Raw genomic sequence first — 19524 nt, 5'->3', positions numbered from 1 at the left:
GTAAAAGACCCCCTTTGTGATTCACATATTTTATCCATATTTTTCAGCGCTCCATCCCTGCAAATTTAGTTTTTGTTTTCATCTTATTCAAATGTCTCCTTTTCCTACACCAGACTTGTTATTCTCAAGGCAAAACTGTATATTTCCATTGGATGATTGATACATTTGGAATTTTGACATTAGAAATGATTTATAGTGGTAGTAGTAGATATGAGCTATATGTAGAAACATGGACCATGTTGGGTCCAATTAATAAAGTACAGTTGTGACATCCCCACTCTTGAAGGCTCCTTGTGCTTCTCACACTGGGAACACAGCAGTGTAAAGATAATATGTGTCTTCCCCCCCCCCCCCCCTCTAATTCTATAAACTTGGGTGCACAATTTTGCAGCTTGCGTGCAAAATTGCAAGAGCAAGTTATAGAACAGCCTTACAGTTAAGTGGGTACTAATTGGCTTGAACTGCCAACCATGACCCTTAAGCAGTGTTAATTGGCCCCAATTTGCAATTACACTTAAGCGCTATTCTATAAATGGAGCCCCTAAGTTCTACAGTGTGTAAATGCAAAGGGGACATTAACAGGAGGAGTGGCCTAGTGGTTAGAGCACCAGGCTTGACATCCAGAGGTGCCTGGCAAACTTGCCAGGGTTGCGGTTAAGCCGCTGAATTGGGCGGCTTTTCGGAAACGGCTGCGGGGAATTCTGTAATCGCGTGGGTTGTGGGGATTTGGGCGGGTTTTCGAGCGGCCGCGGTGCGGGATTGGGTGGGTTTTCGCAGCCGCCGATTGCCCGGTTTTCCCGCTGCCGGGGATTCTATTGGTCCAATAGCTTTTCCGGGGCTTCTATTGGTCCAATTTGGTCCAATAGAAGCCTTTCAGGGGCGGGGTTGACGTCAGGGGTGACGTCGGGGCTAGTTGACGTGGGAGGCGGGGTTCAGTGACGCGAGAGATGGGGGGGGGGGGGGGGTTGGCTGTGGGCGGTTTTTGGGCAGGTTTACGGCTGGTTTTGGGCTGGGAAAATTTTTCCCAACTGGCAACCTAGCATTTACAGCCCCCGTTGACATGGTGTAGATATTTACTCTTAAAGTTAGGATTTCAAATACTTTTATTTACCCTAATCTATAACAGCTTCAGCATTAACTACTTTTTTGTTTCCTTTCTCAGATCCACCCCTACATGGTTTTTGTTACTTTCCTCATGTGATTAGAAGGATATAAACATAAAACTTCAAAAAAGATCGTTTCTGACTCTATTTCCTGGTACTGGTACCCTATCTCCAACCCCAGTCCGTTCCTGCAGCTATCTAGTCTCTACCTGAAAAGTTTTCAGCTCTCATCAGTTTCCATAAGCGTGCTTCACATTCAAGTTACTGAACAAATAACACGGCTTTGAATTAATTCCACTTTACTTGTTAGTCAACTTGAATGAGTGAAATTATGGTTAACACTCAAACCATTGTTGATGGCTTCAGATAACTGGCGATCTGCCAATTTTTTTAAAATCCCTGGTGTTAACGTAAACAAAACCCTTGTCACCAACATGGAATGATCATCCACTGTCTGTATTTTGCAGTGTGTCCCTCCCAGGCGCGGTTTTCTTTAATTTAGTAACGGTCGCCATTGCCCTGTACTCTCTGGGTACCGGTACAAGATTTTCTATAATGTTAAAACAATTTGACCCTACCCCGAAGGAACCCGCGGAACCATAATAGCCGCCTTGGCCAAAGGATGAAACCGCGGCTGAATCACAAACGCGTTACTCGTTTTGTCCGTGTTTCTTAAAGTGAGGAGTTTTAAAACAGGCCACTAAAGCCACGAATCCTATTTTACAGAAAGCCAAATCCGGGCATTCAAACAATAACTCGAGCTAACGACTTTTCTTTTTAAAGGCCGTTATTTTCGGCGGTTGCCCGACCAGCAGCACCTCGAGGCAGCCGGCTGTGGCTTCTCTTTTTTTGCGCGCACAAAGGGGGGCGACGACGGGTCGACCGCGCGCTGAGGGGGAGCGGGGGGATAGGCTGGGCGCTGCGGCCGGTCGGCCCTCACCACTCTCCTCTCGTGTGGGGGGGGGGGGGGGAGCTGGCCCCCCTCCTCCCCCTCCCCTCGCTGCCGTCGCTCCTGTCGCCGTGGCCCACGGACGGAGGAGGAGGCGAGAGGCTGAGCTGAGAGCCAGGGCCTGCCGCGGGCGGACATCTCTGCGGTCGCACTCGACATGGCTCGACCTCGGCCCCGGGATTACAAGGCGGGCGAGTTGGTGTTCGCCAAGATGAAGGGCTACCCGCACTGGCCGGCCCGGGTGAGTACGGCCGGGCCCGAGAGCAGAGGCGGTGGCTCCCTTCTTGCGGGAGGGAGGGACGGTCCTGGCTGGGGTGGTGGTGGTGGTGATATCCCGCACCGGGGGAGGGAAGGCAACTGTTATCCTTTCCCCTTCCCCCCCACCCACGGCCTCGTTGGAGGAGACCGGGACAGCGGGTTTCGGTGGCGCCCACTCGAAGCACAAACACAATAAGGACTAGGAGGGGGAGCGTGGCTTTACCACGACCCTTCTCCCGGCTGTGGGAAGAGGGAGGTATAACGGGCATTTAAGCTGGTCTTTGTGCCGTTGGGTACCGGAAAGCTTCGTTCTTTGCCAGGTACCGAGGCCTAGACCGCCGCGGCGCTGTCCAATTTCTGCCCCGACCGAGTGCGGGAAAATGTGTTAACACTGCGCAGGAAGTGTGTGTGAGAGGGAAGCCCGAGTACGGTGCGGCTTGGTTGGTCTGGCCCTGGGCCTCCCTGTGCTTAGCTTAAATTAAAAAAAACAAAACTGCTCTTGAGGGGGAGGGCTGTTGTGTGGTCTTTGTTTATATCACCTCCGTCAGGGGTAGATGTAGCCTTCAACATTTGTCTTCTCCAGTCTCTGGTTCAGAAACAAATAACCATAGCACGATTGAGAAAGACAATAAACTATTCAACTTGTCTTGGATTTCTGATATTTGGTTCTTCCATTTCTTCTTACTGTTAAGTAATTAGAAGCTTGGCTCCCGAGGATCCCGGTCCTTCGTTAACCGTCATAACTTTCAGATTACAGACGTCCCACACTGTATTAAGCAGTACTGTACAATTTTTTAGTAATGTACAGTGTTTTGTTTTACATATGACCTGTTCCTGCATGAACAGTTAATTTTCAGAGGCCCTTGGGTAGGCAGAAAAAATTGGAGAAATCTTTTTCAAAACATGGCCCAACTTGTTTGTGTCCAAGGCAGGGTTTCCCTACTTGCCAAGCCCCCCTCCCCTCCCCCCCCCCCCCCCCCCCCACAGTCCATGGTTAAAGTATATAAACGTGTGCACTGGTGCTCTAATATTCAGCTTTATGTCATACTTGTTCATTGTGAACATCTCTGGCTGCTAGTCTAGGCAAAGCCAGCAAGACAATAATAGAATAGCAAATGGGAGGGGGCAGGGGGGTGGATCTTTGAGCATGCACACAGGCCTATAGCTAGTTTCCGCCCCTTTTATAGAAAGTGATGAGGTTACTTACCTGTAACAGAGATTCTCTGTTCTTGCTGACCTCCTTCCAGTCTGCTCTCCAACTTGCCAAGCAGGACTACTACAGCCAATTGACTAACTCTATTGGTTCAAACCCTAAACGTCTCTTTGCCACGCTTAACTCTCTCCTCAAAGTGCCTTCTCCTCCAACTCCCCCTTCACTTTCTCCCCAGACTTTGGCTGATTACTTTCACGATACAGTTCACAAGATAAAACTTGAATTCACAACCAGCTCTCCTCTACCCCTTCTTCCCTTAGTCCACTCTCCCAACTCTCTTACCCCTACCTCCTTTTCTTCCTTTTCCAAAATCACTGAAGAAGAAACTTTACTTCTTCTTCAATTCTCAAAACTAACCACCTGCTCCTCTGACCCTATTCCCACTCACCTACTCAACACTATCTCTCCTGCTGTCACCCCTTTCACCTGTCATATCCTCAATCTGTCACTTTCCACTGCGACTGTCCCTGATGCCTTTAAGCATGCCGTAGTCACCCCACTCCTCAAAAAACCATCTCTGGATCCTACCTCTCCTTCCAACTATCGCACTATCTCCCTCCTTCCTTTCTTATCCAAGTTACTAGAACGTGCTGTCCACCATTGCTGCCTCGACTTTCTTCTCAACCTATTCTTGATCCACTCCAATCTGGCTTTCGTCCCCTTCATTCAACTGAAACAGCACTTACTAAAGTCTCCAATGATCTATTCCTGGCTAAATCCAAAGGGCTTTATTCTATCCTCCCCCTTCTCGATCTTTCTGCTGCCTTTGATACTGTTGATCACAGCCTACTCCTTGACACGATGTCCTCTCTTGGATTTCAGAATTCTGCTCTCTCCTGGTTCTCTTCTTATCTCTCACAGCGTACTTTTAGTGTATACTCTGGTGGTTCCTCCTCTTCCTCTATCCCTCTGTCAGTTGGTGTACCTCAAGGATCTGTTCTAGGATCTCTCCTTTTCTCCATCTGTACTTCCTCCCTTGGTGCTTTGATATCACACGGCTTTCAGTATCACCTTTACGCTGATGACTCCCAGATCTACCTCTCCACACCAGTAATCTCGGCAGAAATCCAGTCCAAGGTATCTGCCTGCCTCTCTGACATTGCTACCTGGATGTTTCACCGCCACCTGAAACTCAATATGTCCAAAACTGAACTCCTTATCGTCCCTCCTAAACCAACCTCTCCCCTTCCCCCATTCTCTATTTCTGTCAACAACACGCTCATTCTTCCTGTCTGTCTGCTCGCAACCTTGGGGTCATCTTTGACTCCTCCCTCTCCTTCTCTGCCCATATTCAACAGATTGCTAAAACCTGTCATTTCTTCCTTTATAACATCGCCAGAATTCGCCCTTTCCTTTCTGAACATGCTATCAGAACCCTCATCCACACTCTCATCATCTCTCGCTTAGACTACTGCAACTTGCTTCTCTCAGGTCTTCCACTCAGCCATCTCTCTCCTCTTCAATCTGTTCAAAACTCTGGTGCACGACTAATATTTCGCCAAAGTCGTTATGCCCATATCAGCCCTCTCCTGAAATCGTTTCACTGGCTCCCTATCCGTTTCCGTATACAATTCAAGCTCCTCTTGTTGACCTATAAGTGCATTCACTCTGCAGCCCCTCACTACCTCTCTACCCTCATCTCTCCCTACACTCCTTCCCTAGAACTCCGTTCACTAGGCAAATATCTCTTAATTGCACCCTTCTCCTCCATCGCTAACTCCAGACTCCGCTCCTTCTATCTCGCCGCACTTTATGCCTGGAATAGGCTTCCTGAGCCATTACGTCTAGGTCCCTCTCTGGCTGCCTTCAAATCCGGGCTAAAGGCCTACCTTTTTGATGCTGCTTTCAACTCCTGACTTGTAACTTTTATCTTATCCTTATGTGTACTTCTGCCTGTCTTTCCCTTCTCCTTTTTGGTCCTGTCTGTTTGTCCTGATTTAGATTGTAAGCTCTTTTGAGCAGGGACTGTCTTCTTCATGTTCAATCTGTCCAAAACTCTGCTGCGCGTCTTATATCCCGCCAGAGTCGCTATACTCACATTAGCCCTCTCCTCAAGTCGCTTCACTGGCTCCCTATCCGCTTCCGCATACGATTCAAACTTCTCCTTTTGACCTACAAGTGCATACACTCCGCAACTCCTCAGTATCTTTCCGCTCTCATCTCTCCCTACACTCCTCCCCGTGAACTCCGTTCGCTGGGTAAATGTCTCCTGTCGTCCCCCTTCTCCCCCACTGCTAACTCCCAGCTCCGTTCCTTCTATCTCGCTGCTCCCTATGCCTGGAATAGACTCCCTGAGCCAGTACGTCAGGCTCAATCTCTGGCTGTCTTCAAGTCTAGGCTTAAAGCCCACCTCTTTGCTACTGCTTTCAACTCCTAACCATGACTCTCTTACTCAACACCCTCACTTATCACCCCTACCACTGCAATTTCCCCACCCCTAGCTGTCTGTTCGTCTGTCCAATTTAGATTGTAAGCTCTGTTGAGCAGGGACTGTCTTTTCATGTTCATTTGTACAGCGCTGCGTAAGTCTAGTAGCGCTATAGAAATGTTTAATAGTAGTAGTAGTAGTAATTGTGAAGCGCTCGTACGACTGGTAGCGCTATAGAAGTGATTTATAGTAGTCGTATAGCAGGATAGTCAGCCACACACTGGTGACATAATTCTGTAATCCTAAAGCAGATTTGCTCTCCCAGAGCTAAGAGGAAAACTTTGGAAGGCTGTCTCTGAGCATGCTTTGGCAGCCCTGTATGATCCTGGTTAGCTCCATGCTTCAGACATTCCCCAGCTAGCTCCCTCAAAATCATCTGTAGGGGAGGAGGGAGGGGGCTGACTTATCCTGCTGTCCATAGAGAACCTTTGTTACAGGTAATTAACCACACTTCCTCCATGGACCAGCAGGATGAGCCAGCTACACACTGGTGACTTTCCAGCTGAGGGGTGTAGTGAGGTCAGAAGTTTAGAATTCTGTCCGTAGGAGGGGCCCCTTCTGCAGCCTGCTACCGTGCTGAGGTAGGATGAAGCTGCAGGGGTAGTTATTATGTGCTGCCAATCTGGCATGTGCTGTAATTTATAAGAACTTTACTAAGCTCCACAGAGCGAATCCATTACCAACATAGTAGGAAGAACAAAATATTACCAACATGGCAAGGAGGGAAAAATATTACCAAGAAATAAACATTATCAACATGATGCTGGGCACTCCCACTGTGGCCAGAGTTAGAACACTATTACAAGTAAGCAATCATTTTCTAATCTACAAACATGGCACATAGTGAAACAAGTTGGTCATGGTACTGATTTCTGTTGCCTGTGGAGAAAGTGAGCGGAGGGCTAGAATCTTGTTGCTTGCCATAGAGGTCAGTCCAGCAGGTTCAAGGCTCTTGCTGCGGCAAATGTCCTGGGGCATTACTATTGCCTGGAGGATGGTTAGGCTGAAATCATTTGTGGTCTGTAGAGGACAGTCCAGGCAGCATTGTCTGGTGAAAGTATGAACAGAGGACCAAGTTGCTGCTTTGCAAATGCCCTCTAGTTTGGTGGAGTGGAGACTGTCCAGTGTGGTGGCCATGGCTCTCAGCTGATATGCTGTTGCTTTGTTGGCTAGGACCAGACCTTTCTCCTAGTAGCAGAAGGCGATGCAGTCTGAGATCCAGTCAGAGAGGGTGTGCTTGCTCACCAGGGACCCTGGCTTATTAGGGTCAAAGGAGATGAAGAGTTGAGAAGCCTTTTGCCAGGGTTGTGTGTGGTGGAAGTAGAAGCACAGGGCGCAAGTACAGTCTAGGGTATAGAGGAGCTGTTCTGTTTGGTTAACGTGATTTCAGGTAGAATGAGGGAAGCACGATTGCTTGATTGATGTGGAAGGAAGAGACCACTTTGGGGAGAAATTTTGGGTGCGTTTTCAGAACAGCATGGTCATGGAGGAGCTGTATGAAGGGTGGATAGATCATGAGGGCTTGCAGTTCACTGATGTGCCTGGCTAATGTGATGGCAATGAGAGAGACTGTCTTCCAGATGAAAAACTTAGTGTGTTCAGTCTCCAAGGGCTCAAAAGGTGCCCCATGAAACAGCAGAGGACAATGTTGAGGTCTCATGCTGGAGGGGGATGCCAGATGCAAGTCCCTTCATGAATCTGGTGACCAGAATGTGAGTAGAAAGAGGCCCACCTTTGATTCTGTCATGGAAGGCAGATATGGCGCTCAAGTGGACCCTGATGGAGGCTGGCCTAAGGCTTGAAGCCAATACTGAGTAGGTACCTGGAGGCCATCGGGAATGAAGCGTGAAAAGGGTTTCAGCCACTCTGAGGTACACCAGATCTGGAACCTTTTTCACTTAAGGGCATAACATTTTCTGGTAGAAGGCTGCCTGGCCGCTAGTAGGATATCAGTAACCTCAGGCAACGTGGAAGGGGACCAGAGTCAGTCTTTCAGCATCCATGCAGATAGGGTGAGATTCCTCAGGTTGGGGTGGACCATGGTCCCTCGACCCTGAATGATAAGATCTGGCTGGTCGGGTAGTCGTATTAGTGGTTCTATTGCTAAACGTTGCAGGAAGGGGAACCACATTTGTCTTGGCCAGTAGGGCACTGTGAGGATCAATTTGACCTTGTCTTGTATGATCTTCAGCAGCGTCTTGTGGATGAGGGGTGTGAAGGGATATCCATAGAGCAAATGATGTCCCCAGTGGATTGTGAAGACATTGTGGCCTAGTTTTTGATGTGATTGTTGCTTGGAACAGCACAGAGTGCACTTTGTGTTGGATTCGCTGGCAAAACGGTCCAATGATGGAGTGCTTCACTTGCCTGACAGGTCTTTTGCCACCCTTGTTTGGAGAGATCTTTCACGTAGGCCTAGCTTCTGGCTGAGGCTGTCCACCAGAGTATTGTGGAGACCTGGAAGGTAGGTTGTTTTTGGGGGCAGTTGATGGAGACGGTGAATGTCCAGATTCTGAAGGCCTCCTTGCAGAGGGAAAGCAAGCCTGTGCCCTCTTGTTTGTTGATGTAAAACATGGTAACCCGGTTGTCTGTTTGCATTAGAATAGTTTTGCTGGCAACCCAGAGAGCGAAAGCTTGGAGGCATTTCCGATGGCTCTGAGCTCCAGGAAGTTCATGTAGCTCCTTGTTTCGGAAGGAAACCAGGTACCCTGGGTTCGCTTGTGGAGAAGGTGGGCTCCACACCCGAGCTTGGAGATCCATGTTGAGTGTGAGCTGGTGTTGAGGTTATTATAGGGGCTTGCTTCTGTAGATGTGCTGATCCAGCCACCACTTGAGTGTGGGTGAACTGGCTGATGTCCACTTTTGTGAGACAGTGGCTGGGCTTACTGGTGCCATCTTTTCTGGATGTACCACTGGAGTGGCTTCATGCGGAGCTTGTCCAGACTCAGAGACACAAAGTGGATGCATGCTGCAAAGTGGCCCAGGAGGCCTAAGAAAGTCAGGGCTGAAATTCTTTCTGAGGATTCGATGTGCTGTTATGAGTTGTACAGGTTCTGACCCTCATGAAGTCCAGCAATTGCGTCAATTCTAAATGAGATTTCTTTGTGTTGACTAAACATCTGGAGGAGAGTTACTGCTGCATTGACTGCGGCTGTGGTCTCCAGGGCTGATGTTCCCATGAGGATGTGGTAACAATGGTTAGTGTATCTGGGTTTAAAAAAGGTATGATCCTGGAGAAAAAGTTCATAGTCTGTTATTGAGATGGACATGGGGGAAGCCACTGCTTGCCCTGGGATTGGTCGCATGGAATGGGGCTACTAATTGAGTTTCTGCCAAGTACTTGTGACCTGGATTGGCCACTGCTGGAAGCAGGATATTGGGCTAGATGGACCATTGGTCTGACCTATTATGGCTATTCTTGTGTTCTTATGAGCAGCCAGTCATTGAGGTAGGGGAGCACACATATCCTGCTTTTGTGAAGGTGGGCTGCCTTAACTGTCACACATTTAAGACTGTCGGTGCAGAAGAGAGTCCGAATGGAAGGACTCGATACTGGTATTGATGGTTGAGCACTAAGAAACGTAGAAATCTTTTGTGGGATTGATGAATCGGGATGTGCGAGTATACATCTTGGAGGTCCAAGGAGGCAACCAATTGTTCTTCTAGATCAGCGGGAGGATGGTTCCTAGGGAGTGCGTGCAGAACTTCTCCTTGAGGATGCACTTGTTGAGCTAGCGGAGAGTTAAGATGGGACTGAAACCTGTTTTCTTGGGGATGAGGAAATAGCAAGAGTAGAACCCCTGGTTGAGTGCTGCTGAGGGGACTGGTTCTGTGGCTCTTGCTCTTAGGAGGGCCTGAGCATCTTTGAGACTGAGGGAAGTAAGAGGCTCTGGTGTTTTGTCGCTGAGCAGAGGCGGAGGGGCAGGTGAGAGTGGAATCTGATGCAGTATCCATGTCGTTTTATGCTGAGGTCCCATTTGTCCAATGTTATTTGTTCCCATGACTTGACAAAATGGGAGAGACGGCCCCCCACTGTCGAGGGCGCCTTTGGCCGATAGTCAAAAAACTGGGGCCTGCCCTTGAGGGGACTGGCTTTTGGTGCTTTCACTCTCTCGGATGCTGTCTTTGCTGCTAGGTGGCTTATTGTTCCATCAGTTCATGAAATTAGGCATGCTGCCACACGGTGCACCATATTCTCAGTACAAGTCCCCGATCTTTGGAACAAGCTACTGAACAGCTTACAACTCTTAAGCTCCCTGCAATCATTTAAGACTGATTTGAAGACTTTCCTGTTTGTAAATGTGGCCAGCATTGGGGCTTAGTCCTGAGGCATAGCTGCAGCTTTGTCAAGGCCGTGCAGGCTCAGAAGTGGCTGTTCCTCAGCGCCATCAGCAAGAGATGGGGGCTGGTTCAACAGGAAGAGGGACTGGTTTCTCTTCAGCCATGGTGCCCTGCATCATGAGAGCTGAAGCTGGAACTGGAGGTTGTTGGAGCTGCTTGGGAGGAGGAACAGCAATTCTGAAACCAGGCAGCTGCAGGATGAACTTTGCTGGTGCTGGATCTTCTCCTTGGGTCCCCAGGTGAGACGAGGCAGAGGAGAGTCCGAATGGAAGGACTCGGTGCAGGTAGTAATGGTTGAGCACATGGGAGGAGGAGATCGTTGTTGGGCACACCTCAGCCTCTGCTTGAGTTGGTGGCAGGTAGCCTAGCAGTGGAGGAAGTCGCCGGTCTTGAGGGCTCCCCGGAGAAGAAAGGCTTTATTTTCTGCCAGGAATCCTTCCTATCTGCGGGCTGCTCAGTCAGGAAGACCTTCAAGATGTGCAGCTGGTGTTTGTGGACCCTCAGGGACATCTGTAGGCATTGGGTGTGCCTTTCTGAGGCTTTGGACACATACCTTGTGGGCGTCTGTGGAGCTCGTTTTCCATTTCAGCCAGGGAATTTTTTAAAACCTGGTTTGGCTGAGTCTTCCTTTGTGGTCTTCTGTGCCTAATCAGCCATGCTGTTGCTTCTTTTTTGTGCAAGTAGTACCAGGGAGAGCAGAGAGGAATCTGTCCTTTGGGCAGGGCAGATGAAGTAAACTGAAGCAGGAAGAGAGCTAACCAGAGAGATATAGGGCTGCTAGTGCATGCTCAGAAGGAGCCATCCAAAGTTTTCCTCTGAGCTTTGGTACAGCAAACTGGGTGTGTGGCTGACACATCCTGCTTGTCCATGGAGAAACTTTGTGTCAGAGAGTAAGGGGACAGAACTGGCCGACCTAAGTGTGTACAGTGCTCAAAGGCTTGTTTCTCTTTGATGCATCTGTGGCTCTGGAGCATAGAAGTAGGTTGGCAGTGGAAGCAATCATGCCTTATGCTAGTTCAAGCCCCTGAGAAGAAAGGTATTACAACCTTTAATGTAATCCACAGAACTAATGAATATATGGGAGAATATTGTAGAATGTATTTTGGGTAACCTTCTGAAAGGCATCTGTCCTGAAGCCAATTTTAAAAAATGTAAGACTTTACTGAAAACTTTCTTTTTTTAAACAAGCCTTTGACTTAGAATTAGATAGTGAGAGAAAGATAAATTAGTGGATCTGCAGATTACAATCCATAATACAAATGCATGTTATATTTTGGTTTGATTCTTGGATGCTTGTTTTAGGCTTTTCTATCATGCTTATGGAGTTCTTTTTTTCTTTTTAATTTTTATTGTGTATTTTTGTAATATATTTTTAATGTGAACCTCTGTTTTAAAAAAGTCAAGTAGTATATCATCAAATTTTAATAAACATATTAATCAAGTTATGAATTTAGGGCCTCTTTTACCAAACCGCGTTAGCGATTTCCCCCATGCGGCAGTGCCGACGAAGCCCATTCAAAGTGAACGGTCTGTGTTGGCATTGTTGCACTGGGAATTGCTAGCGCAGTTTAGTAAAAGAGGCCCTAAGGGACCCTTTTATGAAAGGGTTGTTGTGTGGCAACCCAGCACACCATAAAATATTTGTGGAATTTTTACTGCGGTGCTAACCCAGCAGTAATCAGCCAGTGCTGCACACTGCCTGCTTACCACCAGGTTATTGCAGGAGCCCTTACTGCCACCTCAATGGGTGGCAGTAAGTGCTCCCTGCCACATGGCCACGTGGTAAATGTAATCTTACCGCATGGCCATTTTTTTTTTGGGGGGGGGGGGGGGGGGGTCTTTTTACCCACTATGGTTAAAAGGGCCCTGGCATGCGGGAACAATGGCCTCCGCTGCTACCGAAGGGCCCTTTTTACTGCAGCTTGGTAAAAGGACCCCTAAAGACCTTGTTTACTAAGGTGCGCTAGCGTTTTTAGCACACACTAAAAATTAGCATGCACTAATGCTAGAGACACCCATATATTCCTATGGGTGTCTCTAGTGTTAGCACGTGCTAAAAATGTTAGTGCGGCTTAGTAAATGGGTCCCTAAGTGAATTACGTTCAGATTTGCTTTATATTTTAAGTTCTCTGGCAGTGTGCCTGTTTTCTGTTTCTGGTTTTTCCACCATTGCTTATATAGAACAGTAATCAGAAGAAGCAAACTTTTTTTTGAAGTACAGTGAGGCCATGGAGTAAATTAAAGGCTCACATAAAAGGAAGATAGCAGTGCCTGTTTGTTGTGTTAAAGCTCAAAGCTCATTAATCGTTTTTGGCAAAATTATATTTTTCATTATTCATATTTGATCGAATAGTAAAATATGCTATTCGGTGCTACTTTAATAGGGATGAGACTTGATATACTGCTGCCTTTCTGTGGGTACAATCAAAGTGGTTTACATATTATATGACCTCACGTGCAACTTTCTTCAAATCAATCACCTTACTTTCTAATTCTTCCTACTTTCTTACTCATCTATATGTTACAACTTTGCCTTACCCTTCACTACCAATTATAATGTTCTAGTGCATATTGTGTTGTCATTGCAAGTAGTATACCATGCCATACTTTGGATTGTTCGAATATTTTTACTGCTCTAATTGCCTACTGCTCATGTTTGATCTATTCTTACTGTACACACCGCCTTGAGTGAATTCCTTCAAAAAGGCGGTAAATAAATCCTAATAATAAATAAAATACAGGTACTTATTTTGTACCTGGGGCATACACTGTTTCACTGTAAGATAATTAAAGGATATGCACCTTTCAAACTTCCCCACTCATTGCTTCTGATCAGACACACACAAAATACACACACAGCAACACACATGCGTAGACACAGCCACTAACACTTATTCCCCCCACCACCACACACACACATACATTTGCATTTATGCAGGGGGTTAGAAAGAATTCCGTGAGCCATGCTCTACATGCTGTCCCCGCTTGTTTAAGTATGAATATATGTTGGTGAATATCGCAGGCAAGCAGTTACTTTTACTTTGCAACTTGCTAAGTGTTGATAGTTTGTTTCCTTGTCATCAAGCAGATGAAGCCATTACGTATGGGTTGTGTCCATCAACCAGCAGAGGGGAGATAGAGAGCACTCAACTTTTCACAGTGCCTCATGGCCAGCCAGCTCCACTGCCTCTTCAGTATTCTCTATCTCCCCAAGCAGGGTGGCTGCAGCTTCTTCGAGCTCCATCAAAAATCTGCCTGGGGGTGGCTCCTGGCTTGCCAGTTGTTAGCCGGGGTGTTAGCCCTTTCCCTGCCTTACCCATGCCCCCGTGGATGTGGACATATTAGCTTGCTTTTCCCTGTCCTTTCCCACTCAGTGGATGCAGGCACATTGGTTCGCCTTTCCCTGCCTCTCCCACTCATCTGAGCCTCCGGAGTTCTTATTACCTCTGCTTTCCTCACAGCGTTTAAAAAAAAAAAAAATGGAACAGAGGTTTTCCTTTGATTCTTCTATGGGACCGGAGCTGTGATACTCGGTCCGGTGAGGTAAGAGTGTTTTCTAACTCTTCCGGGGTGGGCCCGCGATCTTTTGGCACGAAACCGCCATTTTGAATTTTCCCGCCGTTTTCAGCGATGGCTGCAGAGAATGTAAAGCGCTGTTCCTGGTGTGGCAAGCGCAAATCAACAGCGGGGCTCTGTAAATTGTGCTGTACAGGTGTAAGAGCCGGCCCGAGCATGGCGAGCGATGATTCTTCCCGCTCAGAGCTGGCAGCGGACACCATTTTGAATTCTCCGCATGGCGCGGCCTCCGTAGAGCCGGAGAGCCCTGAGCCCGGGGGGGTGGGACCTCGAATTGAGGCTATTCAGGGAGCGGCTAGCCCCGGACGGGATCTGGGTGCCCAGGGCGAGTTTTTCTCCCCTGATTTTGTGTTGTTATTGCATAAAGCATACATGCTGAAAAGAGCTCTCTCTCAAGGGTCGTCTGAGGCCCCTTCTATTGTCCCCCCCGGTGGACTCTGGCCTGGAACTGCCCGCTGAGGCTATTTTCCCTGATAATTGGCATAAAGAAAAGCTAATTCCCCTTCAGATTGTGGTGCACCTCCTTCCCACTTCTGGCACAGGCAGCTCCTTGTGACTCTGGGCAAGTCACTTAAGCCTCCATTGCCCCATGTAAGCCGCATTGAGCCTGCCATGAGTGGGAAAGCGCGGGGTACAAATGTAACAAAACAAAAAAAAATGGACCCGTATCTCGACGACTGGTTCATACGAGCTCCGTCTTTTCGGGGACAGCGTCCAGGCGACAGACAGGGTCGTCGCTCTACTGCGGTCGTTGGGATGGATCGTCAACTTGGACAAGAGTCATTTGGTTCCATCTCAGTCCCTGGAATACCTTGGAGTCCTCTTCAACACCCGGGTGGGCAAAGTCTTCTTGCCAGAAAGCCGGAGATTGAAGCTGCAGCAGCAGGTACAGGGGCTGCTGAGCATCCCGGCGCCCAAGGCTTGGGACTATGTTCAGGTATTGGGATCCCTGGTGGCCATGTTGGAAGTGGTTCCGTGGGCCAGGAGTCACATGAGGTGTCTGCAGCGGTCCCTATTGAGCCGCTGGTCTCCAGTTTCGGAGGATTACTCAGTCCAATTACCATGGGATCCTATGGTCAGGATGGAAATGCATTGGTGGCTTCAATCCGACAAGTTGAACCTGGGGATGCCCCTGTCGGTGCCTGACTGGATAGTGGTGACGACAGATGCCAGCCTTTTCGGATGGGGGGGCTCATTGTCGGGGGTTCACGGCGCAGGGGACATGGTCTCCGACGGAGGCAGCTTGGTCCATCAATCGGTTGGAACTGAGGGCGGGTGCGCCTTGCATTACAAGCCTTTCACACGGAGGTAGCAGAGAGGCCGGTTTGTGTTCTTTCTGACAACATGACGGCAGTAGCCTGTATCAATCGGCAGGGGGGCACCAGGAGTGCTCTACTGGCCAAGGAGGCGGCGTGGCTTTGTCAATGGGCAGAGGAGCACTTGACTCAGCTCTCGGCAACCCACATAACGGGAACTCTCAACACAGAAGCGGATTTTCTGAGCTGCCATATGTTGGATGCGGGGGAGTGGGAGGTCTCCGATCAGGCGTTTTCGTTAATCACGAGTCGTTGGGGAGTTCCAGCTTGGGATCTGATGGCACGAGCATCCAATGCCAAAGTGCCGCAATTTTTCAGCTGCGGCAGGGATCCCCAGTCTCGGGGGATTGATGCGCTTCTTTAGCCTTGGTCTCTAACGGTTCTTCTGCATGTTTTTCCTCCATGGCCAATGATAGGCAGGATCTTGGGACGAGTGGTGAATCATCCGGGTCGGGTGATCTTTGTGGGGCCGGATTGGCCCCAGACGCCCATGGTACGCAGATCTGGTACGTCTTCGAGTCAGCAAGCCGTTACGGCTGCCCGCTCATCGGGGGCTGTTGCGTCAAGGTCCCATCCTTATGGAGGATCCCTCCCTGTTTGGTCTTATGGCCTGGCTATTGAAAGGGCAGCGTTGAGGAAGAAAGGATATCCGGATAAGGTGATTGCCACTATGTTACGAGCTAGGAAGTGTTCCACCTCTTCTGCATATGCTAGAGTCTGGCGCACCTTTGAGGCATGGTGTGCGGAGGCTGGTTTGTCAGCTTTTACGGCTCTGGTCGCTTCTATCTTGGCGTTTTTGCAGGATGGGCTGGACAAATGTTTGTCATTGAACTCTTTGTAGGTTCAGGTGGCGGCCTTGGCATGTTTTCGAGGCCAGTTATAGGGGGCTTCCTTAGTGGCTCATCCGGATATTGTACGTTTTTTGCGCGGGGTCAATCATTTGCGCCCGCTGCGTGCCTCGGTTTTTCCTTTCTGGAATTTGAATTTGGTGTTGAAGGCCTTGCAGCGGCCTCTATTTGAACCGCTGTCTCATTTGTCAGTTAAGGACTTGACGTTGAAGGCAGTGTTTTTGGTGGCTATTTCTTCTGCAAGGAGAGTTTCTGAGATACAGGCATTATCTTGTAGAGATCCGTTTCTTCGTTTTACAGAGGCAGGAGTGACTCTGCGGACAGTTCCGTCCTTTTTGCCCAAAGTGGTTTCGCGCTTTCACTTAAAGGTTATCAATAGAAATCAAACAAAATAAAACATGGAAAAGAAAATAAGATGATACCTTTTTTATTGGACATAACTTAATACATTTCTTGATTAGCTTTCGAAGGTTGCCCTTCTTCGTCAGATCGGCACTTTCACTTGAATCAGCAACTCTGTCTTCCCTCTTTTCGTAGGGAGGATCATCCAAGAGAGTTTCGTGCTCTTCGGTGTCTGGATGTTAAGCGGTCTATTATCAGGTATTTGGAAGTGACCAATGACTTCCGGTGTTCGGATCATCTTGTTTGTTCTGTTTGCAGGTCCAAGGAAGGGTCAGCAAGCTTCTAAGGTGACAGTGGCACATTGGTTAAAGGCAGCTATTGCTGCAGCGTACATCGCATTCGGTAGGGACCTGCCGGTTCAGCTCCGAGCTCATTCCAGTAGGGCTCAGGCGACTTCTGTGGCAGAGTCTAGGTTGGTTTCTATGGAGGAGATTTGTAGGTCAGCTACGTGGTCCTCTGTACAAACTTTTTCAAAGCACTATAGATTGGATGTGGTAGCCAGGGCTGAGGCGGCGTTCGGGGCTTCCGTGCTACAAACTGAGGGCTTGGGGTCCCACCCTATTTAAGAACTGCTTGGGTACATCCCACCAGTCTCTGGATTGATCTGTGGGACGCTATGGAAGGAAAAATTAGTTATTACCTGATGATTTTCTTTCCATTAGTCCCGACAGATCAATCAAGAGGCCCTCCCTGGAAGTTTCTGTGTATCTGTTGTGTTTGGTTATTTTCAGGTTGAAGAGTTTCCAGTTTGTAATGAGTCGTTATTTGTTTCAAATGTTTTGGAGCAACTTCTTTACTTGCTGTGAGCTGCATGAGTTCCTTCAGCGTTTGTGGTGGTAGGGTGTCCTTGAATTCTCAAAAAACAGGAGAATAGCTCTCTATTGGGAGTTGGACATTTCAGTGGCCTTGATATGAATAATACTGAGGTTGAGCTGGTGGCACATGTCCACATATAGAGCCTCAGAAGTTCTCTCTATCTCCACCTGCTGGCAGAGGGACATAACCCACCAGTCTTTGGCTTGATCTGTTGGGACTAATGGAAAGAAAATTATCAGGTAATAACTAATTTTTCCTTTTAGGTGATTTTAAACATTTGTTGCCTTTATAAAATTGTCATCCTTACCCAAGCATTTAGTAGGTCAACATAGAACTAAGGCCCCGATGCTCAAAAGTAAACACAGGCGCTAGAGGCCATTAGCGCCATACTAGCACCTGCATTTACCTGCGCAGAATGTTCAGAGGGGAGCAGCGTGGCAAACGATGAGCATGCCAGGCCTTAGCGCAGATAGCAATCAAATGTAGTCAAGCTCATGTAAATTGACATCATTGTGTGTGTTCCTCCCCAATGCTCAGAAAAGAGCGCCCAAAACAAAACTGCCATACCACTTTAAAAAAATAATGCCAGGTCAGAGTAGGCTTTAGGGTGTTGGACAAGAGGATTTCTCATGATTCTCATACTTCCTGCAAAATCTTCTGGTTTTGATTGCTTTTGGAAGCAGAAGAAAGTCCATGGAAGCCGTTAAGTGCTGGTCATGAGAAACAGCAGACCCAAGTGAAGTGAAGACCCATGTTAGCATCTAAATTTAAAGCATCTGTGCTAAAAAAAAAAAAAAAAAATTAAAAACACCCAAAGTGAAAACACACCTTGGCTTCTGTTTCCTGTGTCTAAATATAAGCGTCCAAGCTTTAAAAAAAGACACTGTGCTTTATGTTTGGGTTTTACCAGGCATATGCGCACAGGAACCGAGCTTAACATGGAACTCTTGTGCACATGCGCCAAGCACAATCCTTCCACACCAAAGCATAATCCACCAAATTCCCTAATTCTGAATGCTAAGAGCATGCCTATATTTACATTTCATTAGCTTTGAGCATTAGGGTGCTGTTCTCTGCTGTTCTGGTGGTGTTTTTACGGCGCTATTCAGAACAGCGCCGGAGTTTTGAGCATTGGGGTTTAAGATTATTCAAGTAAAATCTGAAACAATTGTGTGCCTTTACAGTGTACTGAATAATGTAGGCTAAGGTGGGCCAGATAAGTAACAAATTAGCAATGTTGGGTTTAGCCAGGGAAACCCAGTATTTAAAAAGAAATCAGCTGTCCTTGGCAGCTAAATCTTGCCACTGAAGTAATGGGTATTCTCAGGGATGGGATTATGTCTGAGGATGCAAATTAGCCTAGCAGAGATATTAGTGCCAATGAACAAGCTAGTTTAGCCGGGAAAACCTAGGTACATCTACTGCTGACTTAGATCTAGCTAGCTGGGTATGTCCTAAGCACTGGCTTGAGAAATGCTCGGGGCAAACTGATCATTGGAACAATAGGGCCGTGCCCGAGGTCACATAATAGTAGGGGGTCTACTTTTCCCTAGTTTTCATCTAGTTTGATTATTTTTGATAGGTGCTTAGGGGCCCATGAGCCTTAGTACCCGGGGGCCCAGATCACTTTCAGTCCTCCCCTGGAAACACTGCTTTAAAATACTGCATTGAAAGGATTTACAAACCACTTTCAGTGCTGTGCAGGCCCTCCTTGAACTTGGATATCATATAGACCAGTGGTGTTCACTCCCAGGTCAGGTTTTCAGGATTTCTCAGCAAAAACTCTTTCAGATTACTAGAGAATTGTTAGGAAATGTGGAGACTGACTGTACTCAAGTGTCAGCAGATCATTTGACTCTTCACTTTTCTGAGAAAGTAAATTTTTAGAGAATTGTTTTCTTCCCTTTTTGGATTCTTCTTTTAATAATCAGATCATAATAGATGATGACCAACCTGACCTGAGCCTACTAGAAAGTAGCTGGTAGAATATCTCTCTGAATATCTTAGAAAAGTTACTCAGACATTTTATTTCGACTTCAGTCTCTAAGTTCCTTATATACACCTTTCATCCCCTCCATCATTATATTTTAGCAATGATTAACAATAGTCTTAGCACAGAACTAACCAATGGAAGATGGCAGTGGTGACGCCTATCTTGAAGAAAAGCTCCCTTGATCCATCATTACCTGAACATTATAGGCCAGTGTCCAATCTACCTTTTATTTCTAAACTTGGAAAAAGAACAATTGAAGGATTTCACTGAAAAACGAAGTC

The 19524-nt window shown here is 47.5% G+C and overlaps 1 protein-coding gene across 2 annotated transcripts in view; it reads left to right on the top strand.

The window, feature by feature from the left end:
• The first annotated feature begins 1987 nt into the window (after nt 1–1987).
• The window catches only part of HDGFL3 (HDGF like 3), a 77091-nt gene continuing 59554 nt past the window's right edge, over nt 1988–19524 (top strand). The window contains exon 1 of one of the 2 annotated variants that reach the window (XM_030189617.1): nt 1988–2293. In XM_030189617.1, coding sequence (XP_030045477.1) covers nt 2210–2293 — 84 coding nt within the window. In that variant the 5' untranslated portion in view covers nt 1988–2209. The remainder of the gene's footprint in view (nt 2294–19524) is intronic. The other variant, XM_030189618.1, reaches the window with a different exon arrangement.

Source organism: Microcaecilia unicolor, chromosome 1, assembly GCF_901765095.1.
Source record: "Microcaecilia unicolor chromosome 1, aMicUni1.1, whole genome shotgun sequence".
Taxonomy (NCBI): domain Eukaryota; kingdom Metazoa; phylum Chordata; class Amphibia; order Gymnophiona; family Siphonopidae; genus Microcaecilia; species Microcaecilia unicolor.
Note: the sequence above shows the minus strand (reverse complement) of the source record. Positions and strands in the feature narration are given on the sequence as shown.